The sequence below is a fragment of the Rhamphochromis longiceps genome, linkage group LG2 (genome assembly GCF_057381845.1).
Source record: "Rhamphochromis longiceps isolate RC_006_pf linkage group LG2, R_longiceps_female_GT1.1, whole genome shotgun sequence".
Taxonomy (NCBI): Eukaryota; Metazoa; Chordata; class Actinopteri; order Cichliformes; family Cichlidae; genus Rhamphochromis; species Rhamphochromis longiceps.
This window is the reverse complement of record NC_140558.1, coordinates 30,137,787-30,157,446: the sequence shown is the minus strand read 5'-3', so window position 1 is coordinate 30,157,446 and position 19,660 is coordinate 30,137,787. Positions and strand designations below refer to the sequence as shown.

General features: G+C 41.9%; 2 protein-coding genes across 2 annotated transcripts; both read right to left on the bottom strand.

Annotated features, from left to right (window-relative positions):
* Positions 1–5,816: 5,816 nt before the first annotated feature.
* mtnr1c (melatonin receptor 1C) lies at positions 5,817–17,689 on the bottom strand. Its single transcript, XM_085422218.1, has 2 exons — positions 17,304–17,689; positions 5,817–7,097 (listed from the first exon to the last, which is right to left on the bottom strand). The coding sequence occupies exons 1-2, from the start codon at positions 17,494–17,496 to the stop codon at positions 6,232–6,234; spliced, it is 1,059 nt and encodes a 352-aa protein (XP_085278344.1). The 5' UTR covers positions 17,497–17,689; the 3' UTR covers positions 5,817–6,231.
* On the bottom strand, positions 11,438–14,075 carry LOC146677439 (uncharacterized). Its single transcript, XM_085422230.1, has 3 exons — positions 13,276–14,075; positions 12,992–13,160; positions 11,438–12,480 (listed from the first exon to the last, which is right to left on the bottom strand). The coding sequence occupies exons 1-3, from the start codon at positions 13,964–13,966 to the stop codon at positions 12,381–12,383; spliced, it is 960 nt and encodes a 319-aa protein (XP_085278356.1). The 5' UTR covers positions 13,967–14,075; the 3' UTR covers positions 11,438–12,380.
* Positions 17,690–19,660: the final 1,971 nt, after the last annotated feature.

The following is a 19,660-nucleotide window of genomic DNA, read 5'->3' as shown; positions in this document are numbered from 1 at the left end:
AAAAGGATGACAAAGGATGAACTGAAGCTCCGCCATCACGTGATGTCACATGCTGCTGTTTCTGATGTCACTTCCAAAAAAAAAAAAAAAAAAAAAAAAAAGGATGCGGTGGACTCAAAAGCAGACTCAATTGCTCGAACTATGTATAATTTATTAGAAGGAACAAAAACGTGAACAGAACTGGGTTTAACAGAAACCATTCGCAGAAACTAAGGGAAATCCGTGGGCGGGGAAACAGGCGTAGAGCACAGGGAGAACTCGAACGGGAACTTTCTGTAAACACAGGAGAAAGGTGTTACTGAGTGACAAACGAGTAAGGGACAGAGGTATGGAGTGCCAGTGGATAGTCTTGGGCTTACTTGGAGACCCTGGTTATTAAGCGGGGGAAAAGGCTGCCATGGGAGCATTCCAGAGAGGATCGAGAGTGGGGAGAGTCCGGTCCAGATTCCAAGGAGGTGGAGAGTATGGACTGAAGGGCAGGCTGAGAAGAAGTTGTGTATGTGGTCCTTGGGTTCCGAGCAGACGGAAAAACAGGATGGAGACGGAACCAGCACTACTGGTGAGTGCGACGGGTGATGAATCACAGATGGTAGCAGGACGAACTGGCGAGGAGTGGCAGGCAGTGCTGGCTTAAAAACCCTCTAGGTGGAGCCCCGGAGATTGAAAACAGGTGATGAGCTGGCCAACTCCACCCCAAAGGACGGATGACAGGAACCTGGACCATGCCCAACCAGACACTCCCACAGCATATGACAATATATCAATGTCTATGCATATTGATATATGCATAGACATTGATATATGTATATTTTGTGTGACGGTGGTACTGTTAAACTATAAAATAATCTATACAAAAGCAAAAATATTCAGAATCACATTCTGTGTGTGTACATATTAAAGAACATGCCACTAGATATTTAGGATTGAGGTATTCATTTTAGTTTGATATTGCAAAGCCCCATTTGCTGACAACGGTTGGTGTAGGTCCCCCACAGTGCGGAGTAGGATTAGGATTAATCATCAGAATCAGAACCAGAATACTTTCATAATCCCTAAGGAAATTATGTGGGTTACAGTTGCTCCAAAACAGTAACGGTAACAGACTAAACTAATTAAATAATACAATATATTACAAAGTTTACAAATGTAAGAAAAAGCAGTAATGTATACAAATTTCTTAATTATAAATCTCAAGAATATTACAGAGGAGAAATATATATATATATGCCATTTAACTCTAACCTGTGAAACATTTGTTATTTTACTGTTGGGCGAGTGCAAAAGGGTGTAACAATTGCAGTGGATTGGCATGTGGACCTCAGAGGGTTAAAACGAAACCAAATTAGAATAGATGTAACTCACTAGATGAGTGATTTTTTCAAAATAATTTCCATGCATGCTTGCACACCTGTAAACAGATCGCATTGTTTGGTTAAAAGGAAACCACAGGTTTGGTTGCTTATGGAAACCGTTAGGTTTTTCTTTCTTTGTTTAGAAAACTGCTAAGCTGGGTTATGTTAGAGCAGTACCTGCAGCATCGCTCCTCATGTAAAGAAGAAGCTATAGCGATGGGGAAAGATTACCCATAAAAGAAGGACAACAGGTAAATAGGATCTATAGCTTAAATGTTTTGGCTAATGTCTTTTTGACTGATAAGAGCTAATCAGCAAGCAAACATGTTTCCAGAGTGTCAGCAGCATTTTGCGTCATATTTGTGGATGTACCCAGTGTACTCTCTGCTCCACTCAGTATGTGTCACAATAAAACAGATGCAGACACGTGGACTGTAGGAGAAAAGAGACAGGTAAAATGAATATAACTCGACTTGACAATCAATTGTGACATTGCTGTAAGTGTAATAAAAACTTACTGAAAGAGTGTTAGTGTGCGTTGATGCTTGGCTTATAAAGACAGGTTTCTTTTTTAGGTTTTTTTACAACTATCATCTTGCTGGCCAGTGCACACCAGGCACTGAGGTTTTAATGTCCACTGACTTTTTTTCTCTTGTGATCTGCTGCAATAGGACTCTCTCTGTTTGAGACCTGCATTATAGTTTAAGTACTTTCCTCAGCACTGTGGATGAGTGCTGTGTCGCTACATGTAACAATAAAACTTAAAGGGGAACAGTAGAGTGGGCTGAGAAAGAATTGGTAAAGCAGGGGAAGCTTGGCATAATTATGCATATATAATCATAAAGTGAGGTAAATGTGCAATGGCAGTGCAAACTTTTAGCTTTATTTCAAGGCGTTTAACAAAAGCTTTGCCTAAATGGTTAGGAGTTACACCCATTTTCATGTTTAGTCCTCAAAGACTCAAAAGTAACTGGACAACTGACTGACAAGCATTTTCCTGGCTGGCCAAAGCTTGTTACCTCATTATTCCAGAATAAATTGAGTAGATAAAAGATCTGGAGGAGATTCCAAGTGGTGAACTTACCTTTAGTAGCTGTTCCTGGAGCTCTCAATGCTATCAATGCCAAGTCCAGAGGGATGTCAAAACAACTAGTGCATGATACTAGAATTGTTTCTCTGGTTAAGAAAAACAACTTCACTGCATCTAGCCAAGTGAAGAACACACTCTAGGAAATGGTAAGAAGAGAAAAGTATGGGGAAAAAGAAACAGCTCATACTTATCTGCCAATCATGCCGGAGTCAGTTTTATGGCATGGACATGTATGGCTTCCTGTGGAAGTGGGCCACTGGTGTTTATCGATGCTGTGATTGCTGATAGAAGCATCAGGATGAATTGTGAAGTGTACAGAGCTGTACTCTCTGCTCAGATTCAGCCAAATGCTCCAAATCAAATCAGACAGCACTTCACAGTGAAAATTGATAATGACCCAAAGCATACTGCAAAAGTAACCCAAGGGTTTCTTAAGGCAAAGAAATGGGAAAGTTTTTTAATAGGCCAGCCAGTCACCTGATCTCAACCCAACAGAGCATGTTTTCAGTTATTGAAAACAAAAATGACATCATAGTGACTCACAAACAGCCGCAACTGACGGCAGCTCCATAAAGGTCTGGCAGACTCCAGACAGTCATTGACTGGAAAAGACTTTTTTCAAGTATCCAAGTATCAAAAAACATCCTTAGATTTTAAATTATGTTAGTTTGTCAAATTAGTTTTGAGTCTCTGGAAATCAAATCTTGATAGATTGGAAATCCACCGTGGTTGTGTACCAGTGTTGTGTCCGCACGCAACAGACAACTTAGAGAAGAGCAAAATTCATTTTGTATAATAAATTACATTTTGTATCTTTGTTACTAGCAGCCTTTTGGAAGAATGCATCATTTGTCCCAATTTCTTTACTTGAATCTATGAAAAGTCTCAAAGATAACCCAGCTTGACAGTAACAAAACAATGTTTTTGCACCAACAAGGTGATTCCCAAAGAGCTATTAGCCAAAAACTGTGGCATATCTCAGCATGTGTGAAGTGTGTGCTTAAAAGATTTGAGGAAACTGGACAAGTGGAGGATGAAAGAAGTGTCAGGAAAAAAAAACCTACATCCAGCAGATGAGCAGTATCTGAAAGTCATGTCTTTCACAAATACGAAAAATCCTGCAAAGGACCGTTCAGCTGATCCACCTACTGTTCGCTGAAGCCTCATCAGAAATGGTCTCAAGGGAAAGGCGTCTGTCCAGATGCCAGTCTTCAATAAGAGGGGCAGGGAGAAAAGGCTGAGGCATGCCAAATTACACAAGAACTGGACTGAAAATCAGTGACAAGAGGCCATGGATTGGCCTCCCCAGAGCCTGGACCTCAACATTAATGAAGCAGTGTAGGATCATCCTGACAGAGAACAGAACAAAGGTCAGCCAACACCCAAAGAAGAGCTTTGAATGTCCTTCAAGAAGCCTGGAGAACTATTCCTGGAGACTATTTCAAGAAATTACAAGAGAGATTGCCTAAGAGAGTTCAGGCGGTGTTGAAGAATAAAGGTGGTCATACCAGTACTGACTTTCAAGTTTGTTAAATTGTATAAACGCTACTTTTGTCTTATGTACTGTATTTCCATGTACCTGTTTCACATGTTTCTCATAAAATGAAAACAAATGACTCAAGACTTTTTCACACTCCTGTAACTGTGTCTCATTTTGATGGACAGAGATTGCCTGGTGATGCACTTTGTTTATGTCACAGTGAGCAAAATCTGCAAATTGATTTAAACAAAAAAATCTTGGGTATTTGCCTTGCTCTTTAACAGTGATGTGATGCATAATTGGCTAACCAGTGTGACGCAGTGATCAACCTTTCTTCTTTAAGCGCTCTCTCTTTATTAACCTTTTGTTTCAAACAAAATGTGACACTATTATAAGACGCCTTAGGGGACAAGAAGAGAAAATAAACAGCACAGGTTCAAAGGAGCAGAAAAAGCAGAGAATGAAAAGTAGAAGGTGAAAGCAGAGGGAAGAAGGGTGACCAAGCCATCCGTCTGTGACTCTTTGGTTCCGTAGTGAATGCTGTCATTTCCCCTCAAGCCCCTTTAGTCACTCATCTGTGGCCGACCTTGCGCTGCCATGTGGCCTGCTTCTTTTCTTCCACATCACACACACTGATTTGTTAGAAGCAGAATTGAACAGTTTTGTGTCATTTTGCTGCTCCTGAGCGAGTTGACGCCGCCTGGCTCTGTAAGACAGCTTGAGTGCTGAGCCAACATCCCTCGTGAATTCAGATTCCTATTTCTGCATCTGTAATCCTCCACTGACGATTTAAATTAGTCAGACATCAGGAAAACTATTCAAGGTTAGCTGCCTCAAAGCACAGCAGAATGCAAAAGCTGGACAGTCGACCTGTAGATAAATGTGAAACATGCCGGTGATATTTACAAATACCGAGCTACACATGTGTAATTTCTTTAATATTCCAGTAACAGTGCATCATATCAAAAATGTGTCACATTGACATCTCGGAGCCTCCCTGTGAGGTGAACTGCTCAGAGTTTGTTTGCTGGGTGGAAGTTGTGCTGGGAGGCTGTCAGAGCTCATCTTGGCTGGGGTGACATGTGCTCAGGCACCCTTGCACTATCACGAACTACATCTCCTCTTTCCTGATGCTTATCAGGTCCCCCAGGCGTTTTATAAAGAAGAAGCCTAGCTTTGTTTACCATTTGTTCTTCCTCATTGCACAGTCTCCCCAATCTTTAAATCATTTAGGGTCTAAAGGGCGATGCCCAGAGCTTTAAATGTCCTAGTCTGATAGGCATATGAATGCAATGGTTAGAAATAGTTAATAAACAGTCGTGTTTGACAAAGATCTGCCAAAAAGCTATGAGAGAATGTTTTTCAAACAACAAGACATGCTTTGTTGCATTAACAAATAAAAACCCATTGTGATATACTTGCTTTCCCCCCTCATTTCTTCAATTATAACCGGAAGAAAAGCTTCCAAAATTTGTTCCACCGCGTCATTGCTCAGAAGATGAACCCAAGGGTGAAACAGCATCACGGTGAATTAATAAGCCAGTGAAACTGAGGCTGAGATGCTCACTCAGGCTGAAGAAGAAATACGAGGTTTGAGTTAGACTGAAACTGAAATGTGTTTTGGAATTGGCACCTGCCCCAGTTTTAATACTCTTGAGTCACTACCATCCAAATAAGAGCATTAAGTCTTTGGTAATTGATCCATAAAACAGCTTCTGTTTAAACCTAAAATTAGATTAAGGATTCTATTGAATGAAAATAAAACCTTGAGGCTTTTCTATAATTATTACTGTATTTAAGACCCCAAAGACACTGTGGCCATAGAAAATACATTTATTTCATTATCACCATGGTGCTGACATACTCGTAATTGTTCTGTGCAAATAGGCAGTGAGTCATTCTCGTACACGTGATATACACATGCTGGGACTTGGCTTTAAAAGTAGGTCCCTCACCCAAAGAGTATCGGACCTTAAGTGTTCGTGAAAGATTTTGAGAATTTAAGAAAATAATTTTCACAGCTGGCCACTATATACAGTCTGAATGTTCCCAGTAATTTGTTCTTTCTGCACTTTTTCCTCCCAGTTTGTTAATCTGTCTTGAAACTCACTATTGAACACAAAATACTTATAATTATACAATCGATGTTTGTTCTCAACAGGAGTGCAAAGTGTCCAGCAAGCTGGAAGGAATATGATGGCAGCAGTGTCCTCACCAAACACAAATGCATCTTTACAACATGAAAAAGAAACAGATCCTGAAAAGGCACTCTGTGAATCACAGGACACACCCACGTTCCCGGTAAAAGTTCATACATCTATCTCCGCCACATTATTGTTTGTTATAGCTGGTGAAGGCTTGCTCTTCAGTCCCTCTGTGGCACATCTTGAAGTTTCCGTGAGGAGCAAACGAGGAACGCAAAGAGCGAGGAGAATGGTCTTGTACTCTTTGCGGAAATTTTGGTTGAGCAGTCCATATATGATGGCATTGAGGCAGCTGTTGAAGTACGCCATAAAGTAGCTTGTGACAAAAAGCCACTCGGGTATGTTGGGTGCAACCTTCGGAGGATTTATGGCTACAGCCAGGCCTATGAGGTTCAGGGGGGCCCAGCACACGGCAAACAAGACAAACACCATAAACATAGTCAGGAAGTTCCTCACATCACTAGGTTTCAGTTTGGTCCTTTGCTCCGGTTTAACTCGGTGTTTCACCTGAATGACGAGCACCCATATCCTCATGTAGCAGTAGGACACCACCAGCAGAGGGATCAGAAAATGAATAATCACCACGGAGATAGTATAGTATGAGCTAACGGTCTGAGCAAAGGTGCAGGAGTAGATGCGAGGGTCGTACTGCAGTGAGCCGACGAAGAAGTTGGGAATAGTGGCAATGGCGGTGAGTAGCCAAGTAAGACCCAGGTAGCAGAGCGTGTTCCTCAGGCTATACAGACGATCGTAGTGGAGACTGTGGCAGATGTAGCAGTAGCGATTGATGGCGATAGCCGTGATGTTGAAAATGGAGCCGATAACACTGAGGCCCATGATGAAGCCGCTGACCTGGCAGTGCAGGTCACCCATAGTCCAGTCATTGTGAAAGATGGCTGTCAGGACCAGTGGATAGGGGTACAGCGCCACCACCAGGTCTGCCACAGACAAACTCACCACAAAGATGTTGCCTAAAGAAAAAGAAAAAAAAGGAGGTTATGAAAACTGACAAAATGTGACCAAAAGAGAAGGTAAAATATGCAGGATCATGTTTGTAACTTTGCTTATTGGGACAGTGGAGGCTTGACTGTGACTTTCCCTTGATTAATAATGTGTTTCATCAGTAAACAGGGTTTTTCTCCTTAATCTAACCATGTAGTTTTAGCATTTTAGCCAAACAAAGAGTGATAGAAAAGGTCAAATTCACAACCAAAGTCAAATAAAAGTGCATAAAAGCAGCGATACATGCATCTGGTTTTTGCACATTCCCCATGTTAGGAAACCTAGCTAGAGAGGTATCCAGGTGCACTGGGAGTTAATGCTTAAGGGGTATAACCCTTCATGCATGAAAACATGATCCTGATGTTAGTATTTCATGAGCTGGGAGCAAGAATCTCTACATCCTTTTCATACTACATTATTTTTTATTGCCCCAATCTGGATCCAGGCCCATACTGAATTCTCTGTGTATGCTAATGCTGCTAGGTGTAGACGAGCGGTCTAAATGGGTCCAGCTGGAAAAATATTTTAACTACTAGGAAGCTGATTGCTGTGAAATTTGTCACACTGCAATATTTCCTAATTGGCACTTATTGGTCATTATATTAGGCACACCTGTTCATATGCTCATAAATATAAATATATGGTCAATGGCAGCAACTACATCTACACATTTAGACATGGTCAAGAAAGCTGCTGACGTTCAAGCATCAGAATGGAAAAGAAAGGCAATTTTAATGATTTTGATGGTGTTGGTGTAGTGGTGTGGGGAATTATTTCTTGACACACTTAGTGCCCTTTAGTGCCAACTGAAAATCATCAAAATACCACAGCCTACCTGATTATCGTTGCTAGCCATGTCTTTCTCGTTATGAGCACAGTGTGCCATCTTCCAAAGGCTGCTCCCAGCCACAACGTTCCATGTCACAAAGCTCAAGTCATCTCAACTGGTCACTAGAGCTCAATCCAGCAAACCACCTTTGTGGAACAGGGGATTTCTATCCTGAATCTGTGGCGCTATCATGTCAATATGAACTAAAATCTCTAAAACTAAAATGTTCCAGAACCTTGTTGAATCTATGCCACAAAGCATTAAAACAATTCTTAAGACAAAATAGGGTCCAAAGCTGTACTAGCAAGACATTCCCTAGTATATATAGTTTTTATTTTAACAAATATTCGGTGAATTCTCTGGATACTCATGTCCCTTGCAAAGACAAATTATAACTGACTTTTCATGGAGCCCCATCATCAGCTCAACCTATTTTGTCCTGTACTTTGATTAAGCCCAGATTTAGTCAATTTAGCTAGTGTGAGCAAAAAGTTATCTCCCTATGGGCAGGTCCATCCCAATAATATGCTCTTCGCAGTATAATAATGCTTCCTCGCTCCTGGGAAAATGCAGTCACATACTTAGAACGCAGTTAAAGTACATATCAACAAGGACGCGGGTGGTTTCGGGGTCCGATTATATCCAAACAAGCCCCCATCCTCCCGAGGTCAGAGCTGATTCTGGTGTGACACTGGATCTCCTCAGATGAAATGAGTTATAGAAAATGACATGTGATGTTGTTACAGTGCAGCTGTTCTGGGTGGGGAAGAATAAAACAATAAATCAAATTGTAAAGTCAGATAAGAAGACAGATAAGAACAAGATACGCTGGCGCCATAACGCAATTGTGTTGGTTTTGCAAAATAGGGATTAACCTTGTGTGAGGTTAGAGTAAATGTGCAATATGTTAAGGACAACATAAAGCTGTTGTTTTGCAGCCAATAGATCGAGTTGGTCCATCTTTTTTAGAGATTAAGCGCTTTAGTGTATGTTAAAATGCTGAGTGACAACTTATGAAGCCAGAATGTAAAAGGAGCAAAGCTCTTGCTTGCTCAGGCAACAGCTGAAACAACAGCGCTGGAAGTGGATTTGAAACATATGTGGCCATCAATCCGCATTCAGGTCCTGTTGTAATCTCTGCACGCCAACATGGCTGCGTTATGTTGTTTAGCAACCGGTCTAATTTCATTTCACTCCTGGAACTTTATTCAAACGGTGTGCTAACGAAGCAGACAAAACAAACAGGGGCACAGAATATTTAAAGTTTCATGAAGAAGAAAATCAGATGGTTGAGTTCACCATTTCCCGCCGATCTGGAGTTTTTACAGACAAGTCAATTTTCCAAGTCACTAAAACGGCACCAGCCGTCGCTCAAGCCTGCTGGGACAAAAATAAAACGCATTTGTTCTTCATCCTTGAGTCAGCTCAGTGGGCAAATCTGTCAGATTGCATTTGTGATGCTCCCAGTGCTCGCTCTGTGCTCTTGTCATTGTGCAGAGGTTTGATTCCTCGTTGACATGGCTCCTCCGTGTGTGTGTGTGTGTGTGTGTGTGTGTGTGTGTGTGTGTGTGTGTGTGTGTGTGTGTGTGTGTGTGTGTGTGTGCGCGCCGGCTGGACGGGGCACGGTCCGGCCAGCTCACTCTGGCTGAACCCTCTTACTCGCTTATCATCAGGAGGATGAGGTAAGTGCTAAAACACCGTTGAGAGGATCGCTGTGGAGCGGCCAGATGACTGTCTCTGTTTTGTTGGCATCGATTATTCAAACCCTGGACGAACCATTACCTCTCTACCTCGGTTTAATTAACCGACTTGGCCGGCGATGATGCTCATGACACCCAAACTCACAGCACTCAAGACCGCTCTGTCAAACAGAGATGTTCACACACGGATACGAGAACGGAGTCGACGTCTTTGGGAGCTATAATTACCAAGTGTTGAATAGACCTTAACCTGAATGCTAATTGGTTACAGGCCATTAGGGACAGCTGACACGCAGCCTTCGACTTGTCCTACACCGCTCGCTCTGCAGTGATCTGATTTTGCACTATGCGCGCACAAAAAACTTGTGAAACAAGCGAAATGTTGCATCAGATTAACTGAGACTTCTGTCCCGAGAAAGCCGCGCAACCGCCCAGTGAATTTCCCCAGTGTGAGACTCTGTCATATTTTTCTGGTGAATGAAACATAAATTGAAACAGCGCATCACAGGGCACAGTGTCAGAGAGAAACTGGATATTTGTCATCGCTTCGTTCCAACCTGGCGGTTCAGAGTAGTAAAACAACGTGGGAAATAAAACAATATATATATATATATTTTTTTTTTAAAAAAGAGAGTGTGTGTATGTGTCGGGGGGGGGGGGGGTGAAGCTGGAGCAATACAGAGTTACATTATGAAGATGCGGGCAAACGCAAGCAAACAAACCGCAAGACAAAACAAAAAAGGGCTGCCGGTCGATTTGGTTTTCAATCTCACTGCTACGCATGTGAATCTCTGGGGTGCGTGTTCCTATTTCAAATCCACCATCTGTACCCCATCACTCTCACTGCTCATACTGGAAACTTGATTTACTAAGCTTTAATTCACCCGACTATATTTATACACCTTCTGAGGAATTCACCAAGACATGCAGAAGGGTTTGGCAGTGCCTGAATCCATCTGAACGTCAGCAACGCAAGGCTTATTACTGCCAGAGCATACCCCGAATATAATTGCATTCAACTTAGTAAGTCGTAATCATAAATAAGCAAGAATAACCTTTTGGCAAGGACACGGGCGCTGATGAATTAGTAGTGGCGACTTCGTGACCTCGTTTTCGTGAGGCTTTTCTGGCCAGAGAGGCCCCAGAATGAAACTTAACATTAAACTGACATGAGCTGCCTTTTGGTGATACAGCCCGCTATGAGCCTGGTCAAAACCATCATCATCATCATCATCATCATCGCCAGAGCCCATCTACCAATCACAGGCCGTATGTCTGAGATAGGAAAAAACGCAGCAGCCTGGAGTTGAAAAGGGCATAAAAGAGGATCACTGGTACACAAACATCGTCCAGTGCAACAGGATTTCAAGGTAGGGTGAAAAGTGGTCATTTTAAAGAAGCCTCTTCCTGTCCGAGATGGATGAGCTGCAAATATGAGATTACATTTCCAGGTGTGGCTTAGCAAGATGATTAAAATAATCTAACAATGCCCCACGACCATGCTGGAAAACTTAATATCATCTGCTCGGGGGGCATGTTTAATGGAGCGTGCTAAGTGATATTCTCCGTGGATCTGTGCTGTCAATTTGAATTGGGTTCTGGTTTGAGTCACTCAAGTCCACTGACTCAATTAAACCCACCCACCCCTACTCCTGTGGACGCTGAAGTGTCTACACTGTAAAAAAAAAAAACGTGCTGTTTTTACAGGAAAACCCTGGCAGCTGGGGTTACCAGGGACTTCCTGTAAAAACGCTTTACAGATGCAACTTGTAAATTGATTTACAGTGAATGAATCTCAGATTAAAACTGTTAAATCTACAGGAAAAAGAAGTTAATTTCACACATAGATGTGATATATAAATACACTATTTCCTGTATCTTTTACAAGTAATAAATGCTTTTTGTGGATCCATAAACTGCAAAATTAACAGGGAAATATCGTACAAAGAACTAATTTAAAATGGTAGAACTACGGTGAAACTGTGCATATTAAATGGAGCTGCTCTGTAAATTATACATAAAATCTATGCTGAATATTATATGTTTTAATGTAAAATTTTAACCATAACCCAGCAAATTTCTTACTGCTACGCCTACACCCAAACATGCAAAAATACACATGAGAAAACACAAGAGAGGAAAATATCACTTTTGGGAAATTTATTTTGCAGCCACATTAGCAAAATGACAGCAAATGGATCCATTTTTCCAACTAACACAATATGCAAGGCACACAGCAACTACACAATTCAATCAAAATATAGGCTATAAAAGCTGTGGAACATTCCTGCAAAGCAAGAACCATGTTCATGAAACAAGCATTTGTTAGACCCTCCACCAGAAAAAGTTAAATAACCTGTTAAGACTTTAAAACAAAAAACACATATTGTGCCAAAAATGATCATAATCACCGTGCAACGCAACACGCACCCTGCTGTCACCACAACCATGGCCCTGGTCAGAAAACATCAGCAAAACCACGTGGTGAAACAAACCTACACATGTGGTCTAGAAACACTGCAGTAGCAGCATGTTGTTTTTTTTCTTTTCTTATGTAAATAAAGAACATTCCTACAAAGAAAGAACATCTTCATGAATTGGCTTCATGCATTCGACCAGTAAAAGGTTCCAGTACACATTGTGGAACAAAATTAACAAAGTAAAACTAACAGTCCACAGAGAGTCAAGATTTAGGCTTAGCGCCACTCGTGGTCGGCGAGATCCTAAATCAGGGTGAGGACTCGAGGGTTCACACTGAGACGACGCTTTGAGTTTTTGTTCTCTACTTTGGTTCCTTTTTCTGGGTTTATGGAGAAGAAACACCTGTAAAATAACAATCATATAAAAGTTTATTAAGCATTTTTATAATTGATCAGTTAAAATACACATACAAAGTAAGTAAAAATTAAGTATATACATATATATACAGTCATGGCCATGACCACGTTCAAGACAAAGTATAACCAAAATGCTGTGGGGAAGTGAACAATGCATGGTCAAAAGTATTGGCACCCTTCACGAGTGTCTTCTGCAGTGATATGTCACACTTTAGCATTGTTAAAATCCAAAGCAAAGGTTATAGGTAGTCAGACGTCAGTTGACGCTTGGTCTAGCCCTGAGTCTCGGCCAGGCTTGGACCCAGATTCAGACTGTTAATGTATTTTAAAAAACCAAACAAACAAAAAAAACAACAACAAAAAACAGAAAAAACAACTGAAACCGGCTCCAAAGCCGACCGAGACTCAGAGCCAGACCTGGACTCGAACCACATCAAAGCCAGACTCCAGATCCCAGAGTCTCAGTTATGAGAAATAACAAAGCCATATTTGTTCACCTCTGAAGAAACTCTAAAGTGGAAGCCAGCTCAGATGGATAATGGATGTTGAAATTGTAGTAGCTCCCGAACATGAGGCACAGTGCAGAAATGAAGGAGGATATGTTTGTGCTGACGAGGTGCCGATCAACACTCAGCATGTATCTTCTTGAGGAATAGCAGGACTGTCCTGTGAAGAAATTATTTAACAGGTTATATCAATAAACACGGCAGTCACATGACATTCTATAAAAAATGCACTTAAAAAAAAAAGAGAGAGAGAGAGAGCTATGAAACAGACTTACCACACATGATAATAGTGGGTGTCAGAGGCACTTGCTCCAGTTGTACCTCATCTGCCAGACATGTATCTTCAACACAGAGAAGCATGGACTCCTCCTTCTCTTCAAAGTAGCTGAGTAGCTGTTTAAGGTAAAAGAGACACATGTTTCTGAGATAAGAATGACTATCCTTCTCTGGCATATCACTGGCTGAACTAGCAGATGCCATGGTTTCATGTGTGTTTTCTGAATATTCTGTACTGTCATTTGGGGGCTGAGGACGAGATTCCTTGTACATGTCATCAATACCATCTGGGGAACAAGCTTTATGCTTCCTACACATGTGAGAAGTAAATGATGACTTTTTTGTAAACATATGCTTACAACCACTTACTGGACATGACACAGACCTGCCCCCTGCAATATGATCATTTAAGTGAGACACTAGCTCTTTCACTGTTTGAAAATGGCGGGCACATAATGAAACTGCACATTTTAAATCTGCAACAAGAGCTTTAGGAGTAGCTTGAAGTGCAGGTGCATTGTGCACACGATAAAAATGCCCCTTGAAAGCAGAGTACGTGGTGAATGTTTGGCTGCAATTGGCGCCAACACATTTAAAAATACAACAAGGCTCATTCTTATGCACTCTGCAATGTAGTACATAGCCTCTTAATGTGACCAATACCTTTTTACAAAAGACGCAGATGATCATTTTTAGTATTTCTAAAGTTTGCCTGTGCTTTTCAGCTGAACTAGCATGCTAGCGCTAGGTTATGAGCCTTGGTCTAAATATCAACTGGTGCTTTTATCTCGAAAAAACGTCGCCAAGATATTGAACTTACCGTGCAGACTTTCTGACGAACAAACACAGATCCTCAAAAAACACTTGAAATCGTATGTTTGTAATTTGTCCTAACAACGTAGTTGCTGAAAGTTCGATGTTTTCTTCTCCCGTCTTCTCTCTCGTGCTGGCTCGTTAGCTATAGTCGTGAACTAGGCGCTCTTCTCCTCCCGCCCTCACGTCATTATCCAATCAGAGACGAGCTTCAGATGCACATTCAAAATTAGGCGCGCTCAGTGCAACTGTGAGTGGCCTGAAGTAGCTTACAGCTCTGTGGAGATGAGGCACCATAGAGATCCTATGGGAGGCACTGTAAGTTTGTTTAGCCTTTAATAATGAGACATTGCTGACCTAACCCAAAAAAGTATTCTAGTCTAAGTATCACATTGCAATTAAAAGAAACATAAAGAATACAAGCATTATGACAGAAGCATTACTTAGTCGTTAAATAATAATTTCTTATTGGTTACCCTACAATAGGCTGCAAATGATTTAAGAAAAAAACATGATGTAAACAATTTTAATTGTATATTTTTATATAGCCTATAAATGGAGAGGCAACCTCTCAGGTTCACAATGACATCTTCTGTGAAAACATTTTTATTAGTCCAATCCATGACTTTGCATCATTTCATGAATCATGTTAAAAGTAGGCCCAGTACATCCATGCAGTTGTAAAGTGACTTACATATACGTCATGTGTTTTTAAGAAAAACTGACTAAAACTGTGATTTTTACAGTATTTGCATGTCAAATTAACATGATTGTTTGGTTATGAGTATTACGGTGTTTCACTGTTTTTATTCACAGTATTTGTAGTTTTAACCAATAAATTTGATTATAATCACACATTCATGTTGTAAATATAACAGGAACATTCTGTTTAAAGGTTTACAATAATTCACTGTGATCGAAACAGGAAAGTTGTGTTTTGGGGTTTACTATACATTTCTGTAGGGGTTTTACATGGTTTTTATGTCAATTTCACTGCCCTTTTTTACAGTGTAGGTTTTATTCATGACTGTGGAGCAGCTGAGGAGGGTGCAATGCATGATTTAACAAAAACTCAAGTCCATCTTCAACTCTCACTACCCCCCCCCCCCCCCAACACACACACACACACACACACACGACCTAGAGTTCGCACGGCACGGCAGGGCGCAAACTACACGCGCATGCGCAGCGTGGGATCTCTTCCTCCATCTACTTCCCTCTCATCCTTTTCTTTTTCCAACCCTCTTTCTCTCTCGCTCTCGCTCTCTCTCTTTCTGTCTGTGCCGCACTACTCTTTCTCTCTCCCGAAAGCATTTTGTGAGTGTATTTTTAGTATGGTTAACCCCCAGTGGAGAAGCGTAGTGTTAACACCCCATTGGCAGTCCTATAAGTGCCATGCTGTACACTTTGAGGATCTGGTGGATACGCCCTGTTACATTTGCGCACTTTGAAAGACCCCCTGGAAACCTGATACAAATGAGACATAAGGTACCAGATCTCGCCCCCAAGATGTTTCAGCACTTAGAATGTGAACCTCGTGCTTCCATGTACATGACTGTTTGTTTTTTGTTTTTGGGTGTGTGTTGAGGGGTTAAATGGTGGAGAGTGTGTGTGTGTGTGTGTGTGTGTGTGGGGGGGGGGGGGGGGGGGGGTATATCGAGGAAGCGTGCAAAGCGAGTGTGTTGAAATGAAACAGAGCGGAAAGGTCCTGCTGCTGCTGTGTGAGGAAGCGAACCAGCTGTCTGAATAATGTGTAATGGAGAGATAGGATGTTTTCAGCACCCCGCCTGACACATCTATATCTGAGTGCGTGCTTTTATATATGTATGTAAACCTTAAACTTAGACTCCTTGCGAGGCCTAAAGAGTGACGCTGCATGAAATCGTATATGCAGGCCCTGCGCAAACAAGCAAACAAGAAGGGGCCCGTGTATAAAGCTACAGCTGTTCTTTAGCTGTATCCATGCTTCCCTTTTGGAAACTGTACAATTAAACATTCATACAAAGCGAGTCAAACCTATAAATAGCTTGTTAAGAACAGAGAGGAGATTGTTGATAGGCTAACGGCAGCAACAATTTCAGTCACTTAAGGACACACGTGGGAAAAAAAAAAGCAAAGCGATAGCAGGATGGGCTCTGAGCTTCCACTGGAGTTTCAGGTTTCTATTCATACATGCGAACAAACCGAGCAGCACAACTGTGGGGAGGACTCGCGTGTGACTAGATATGTCAGCAAGCCCAATTAGAGCAGGGGAACACCGGCGCGAGGTCTGTAATCAGTGCAGTGCGCATGGTCCACCAGCCCAAGGTGGACTCTTGAACAGGCCATTTAGTCCTGGCCTGTTGTTTGAGATCAGTGGACTGTGCCATTATTTATTTATTTGTCTTTGCCAAGCAGATAATCAAATTATTCTCTGGGATCCTCAACTTCTTGCCAAAATGGCTTTGGGCTGCTGTAAAACGGGTATGTTATGTAATGTATTTGAAATTGTAATTAAAGCCTTGTTATCCCCAACACTGACCTAATCCCGCTGCCTCATTAGCATGCTCCATTAGCATTTTGTTGTGATCGCAAGGTTTACTGTGTTTTTTCGCTCGGGCTCAGAGGGCGTCCTTCGCTTTACTTTGAGCCGCGGAGCTGCTGGGTATAATTGCCTGGGTGCACGCTGCTTTCTCCTCCAGACCTTTAAGTTCAAAAACAGCAGAGTATCAGATGCACCGCGTGCGTTGCTCTCTGATATGTAGTCAGCCTCTGCAGGACATCTCGATGTTCTATTCTGCACTTTTTTTAAATTTTTAGTAGGGAAAAAAAATCACGAGATCCGGTCAATCAAAGCAAAATAGGCTCCTGTGTCCACGCATCTGTTGCACAGCTGCCTCTCATGCCATAAACTCTGTAGGGTTTCAGGATCTTTACTGCTCAGTCTGTCCTGTGGCTGAGGAGGTGGGTCGATTACTGCTCATGTGTTTCTATGCCACACAATATTGGCTACTATACAGCTTTTACAAGTTTATTTACAGAGAGACACGACAAACTAGTAATGACTGCCAACATTTACTAACAAGAGACTATTATTTGTCATCCAAGAAAAAAGTGGGAGCAAATCATGAGAATATCTCTGCATATCATCTTTTCCTTTCACACGGGTTCTTTTATTTTGAATAGTTAGCATCAATATAAGGAATAACTTCCTGCAATCCTCTGTGCGTCTCACCTGGGTTCCGTAGCTTTTTGTTCCTGTACACGGACAGGATGACGAGGACGTTTCCCAGGATGTCTACCACGATGGTGAAGATCAGCACGCTGGCCAGCGCAGTGGACACTCCAGCCGAGGTAGCGCTCAGCCCGCAGTCGCTCTCATTCCGCAAACAGCTCGAACCGTTCACATCCTTCTCCTCTACATCCATCTCCTCCACCACCTCCTCAGGATGCAGCTGCCATGGTGGGCTTACAAGTGTTCAGATGAAAATTTGAAATTAAGAAGAAGAAGAAGAAGCACAAACCAAAAAGGCAAAATGACTTCACGGGAGGGAGTCTTGAACTTATTTGCGCATGAAACCACACTCCTCTGACTGTGGAATACTAGGAGGCTCAGAGGACGCGAGTCCTGACATGATCTTTAGAATAGTCACACGCTTTGCCCATCCTAGGGGAAGTATGAGGTGAGAAAGGTTGGGAAAGCTCGAGTTTCACGGCGGCTCTGAGTGCGGTCAGTCACACAGGCTCCTGCTGCGCGCCGCTCCAATCTGACAGGGTAGCTCTTCCAGGAGGCATGTGAGCGCTGTCCCGTGCGTAATGGAAATCCGAGGATGCAAAAGCGTGCGCGCACAGAGCAACACGGAGTCTGATGGCTCTGAGAGCACTGTGAGCAACACAACCTGCGTTCAACTTAAATACTGAAGCTCACCACTTAAAAAAAATAAAAATAAAAAAGCTGCCAGAATAAAGACTGGGGTCTGTTTCAAAATCTATAAATATACTCTGCCTCCTTAACCGCTGTGGTGTGCCATTCTTGCTGAATAACAACTCGTGTGATCCAAATGGAGACGCGGGCTGTGGAGAATCGTGGCCAGGGAAGTGCTGCTTATTTTCTAATCTGAAAACACGAGGAACTGTGACTAGCATATTCATCGTGGAGCCAATGTGACACATGATTTGTAAGAGCCTTTATTTTGAGAGCATCCAGAGGATCGAGAGAACATCCATGTGCATGGAAATGGCGCCTTCATGTGTCCAGAAGACATTCTTACAGTCAGATGCATACAGAGAAACAGAAGCTAATGATTTCATTATATATATACATATATATATATATATATATATATATATATATATATATATATATATATATATATATATATATATATATATATATATATATATATATGCATGCAGCCCTTAGTTGCCCAAATCGATTTGTGACATCCATTTGTGCATTGACGTAGCCTACCTATGTTATAGTCTAAGAGCTCTATAGAATGTTCTGAAGAGTATCATAAAAGTGGAATGAATATATATAATGTATACAAAGTCTCACATTTGGTCACATTTCCCCTGCAGTGCACTTGAATTTGTGTCCCTTTAGATGTGGAGAGAACGGGTGCAGTTTGCGATCAGTGTGTCTGTACGCATGAGGTGATCACAGGATGCCAGAGGGTGCAGAGTGGAGGTTTGAGCAGCTGAGGCTGAGCTCTGTCCTGACCATACGCTGACCACACAATGGCAACTCTTCTTGTTTTTTCCAGCTAAGGAAATATACATGATGTCATGTTTTTCATATTTGCATTGTATTATTTTGCTTTTAAACCTGTGTTATTGTTTACGCTGATGCATTTTACTGCCTAACTAAGCACTGGAAGCCCCCTTACAAATTCTGTCACCGCTATTGGTCCTCTACAAAACCAGTAGCAGAGGCATTTAGTTCATGCACACACAGAGACCTGCAGCACCAAATGTTTTTATCACAGAACAGTCTGTCCCACCTCAAGATTATAATTAAACTAATCAGTAGCTTTTGGCTGTGGAGCTCCCCTCACTCTCCTCAGCTCATTCTTATTCAAGGTGTGTCGCTTCCTTCTCAAAACCATATCGAAAAAAAGACCTCAGATATGTCATTGCTACGTGACTGGCCTGGGGAAAACCGTATAGCTCATATAAAATGCTGTGTGACTCGCCGCACATGTCCCCAATCTGCTGCCAGATGCGAATCAGAGTTCAAAGTGATGGATTTATGAGCAATGCCCAAAACAGCACAAAAGTTCACTCAGCAGCTACAAACCTACTGAACAGTAAAAGGACAACAAACAAACAAAAAAACTTTATAAGCCAAGTTCCTCAACCAAAAAAAACTTCTCACCTCTGCTAAACCACTATGAGATGCTCCGTATTTACAGTGTACTGCTACACAAAGCTAAAGTCTCGACTACCAATCAAATCCACATTTTGCATAGTTTCCCTGCTCGTGACAGAAAATCTCTCATGACAGTGAACTCAACTAACTGCTGGCTTAATGGTGGGAGTGGCAGGGATGAGGAGAGGGGCTGCGGTGGAAGTCAGCTTGAGTTAAAAAGG

Excerpts from the sequence above, each read along its gene's own strand:
- mtnr1c (XM_085422218.1), bottom strand. The coding sequence starts at position 17,496 with ATGGATGTAGAGGAGAAGGATGTGAACGGTTCGAGCTGTTTGCGGAAT. Across the intron at positions 7,098-17,303 it reads CAAAAAGCTACGGAACCCAG|GCAACATCTTTGTGGTGAGT; the intron begins GTGAGACGCACA and ends CTTTTTCTTTAG.
- LOC146677439 (XM_085422230.1), bottom strand. The coding sequence starts at position 13,966 with ATGATCATCTGCGTCTTTTGTAAAAAGGTATTGGTCACATTAAGAGGC. Across the intron at positions 13,161-13,275 it reads ACCCACTATTATCATGTGTG|GACAGTCCTGCTATTCCTCA; the intron begins GTAAGTCTGTTT and ends ATTTCTTCACAG. Across the intron at positions 12,481-12,991 it reads ACTTTAGAGTTTCTTCAGAG|GTGTTTCTTCTCCATAAACC; the intron begins GTGAACAAATAT and ends GTTATTTTACAG.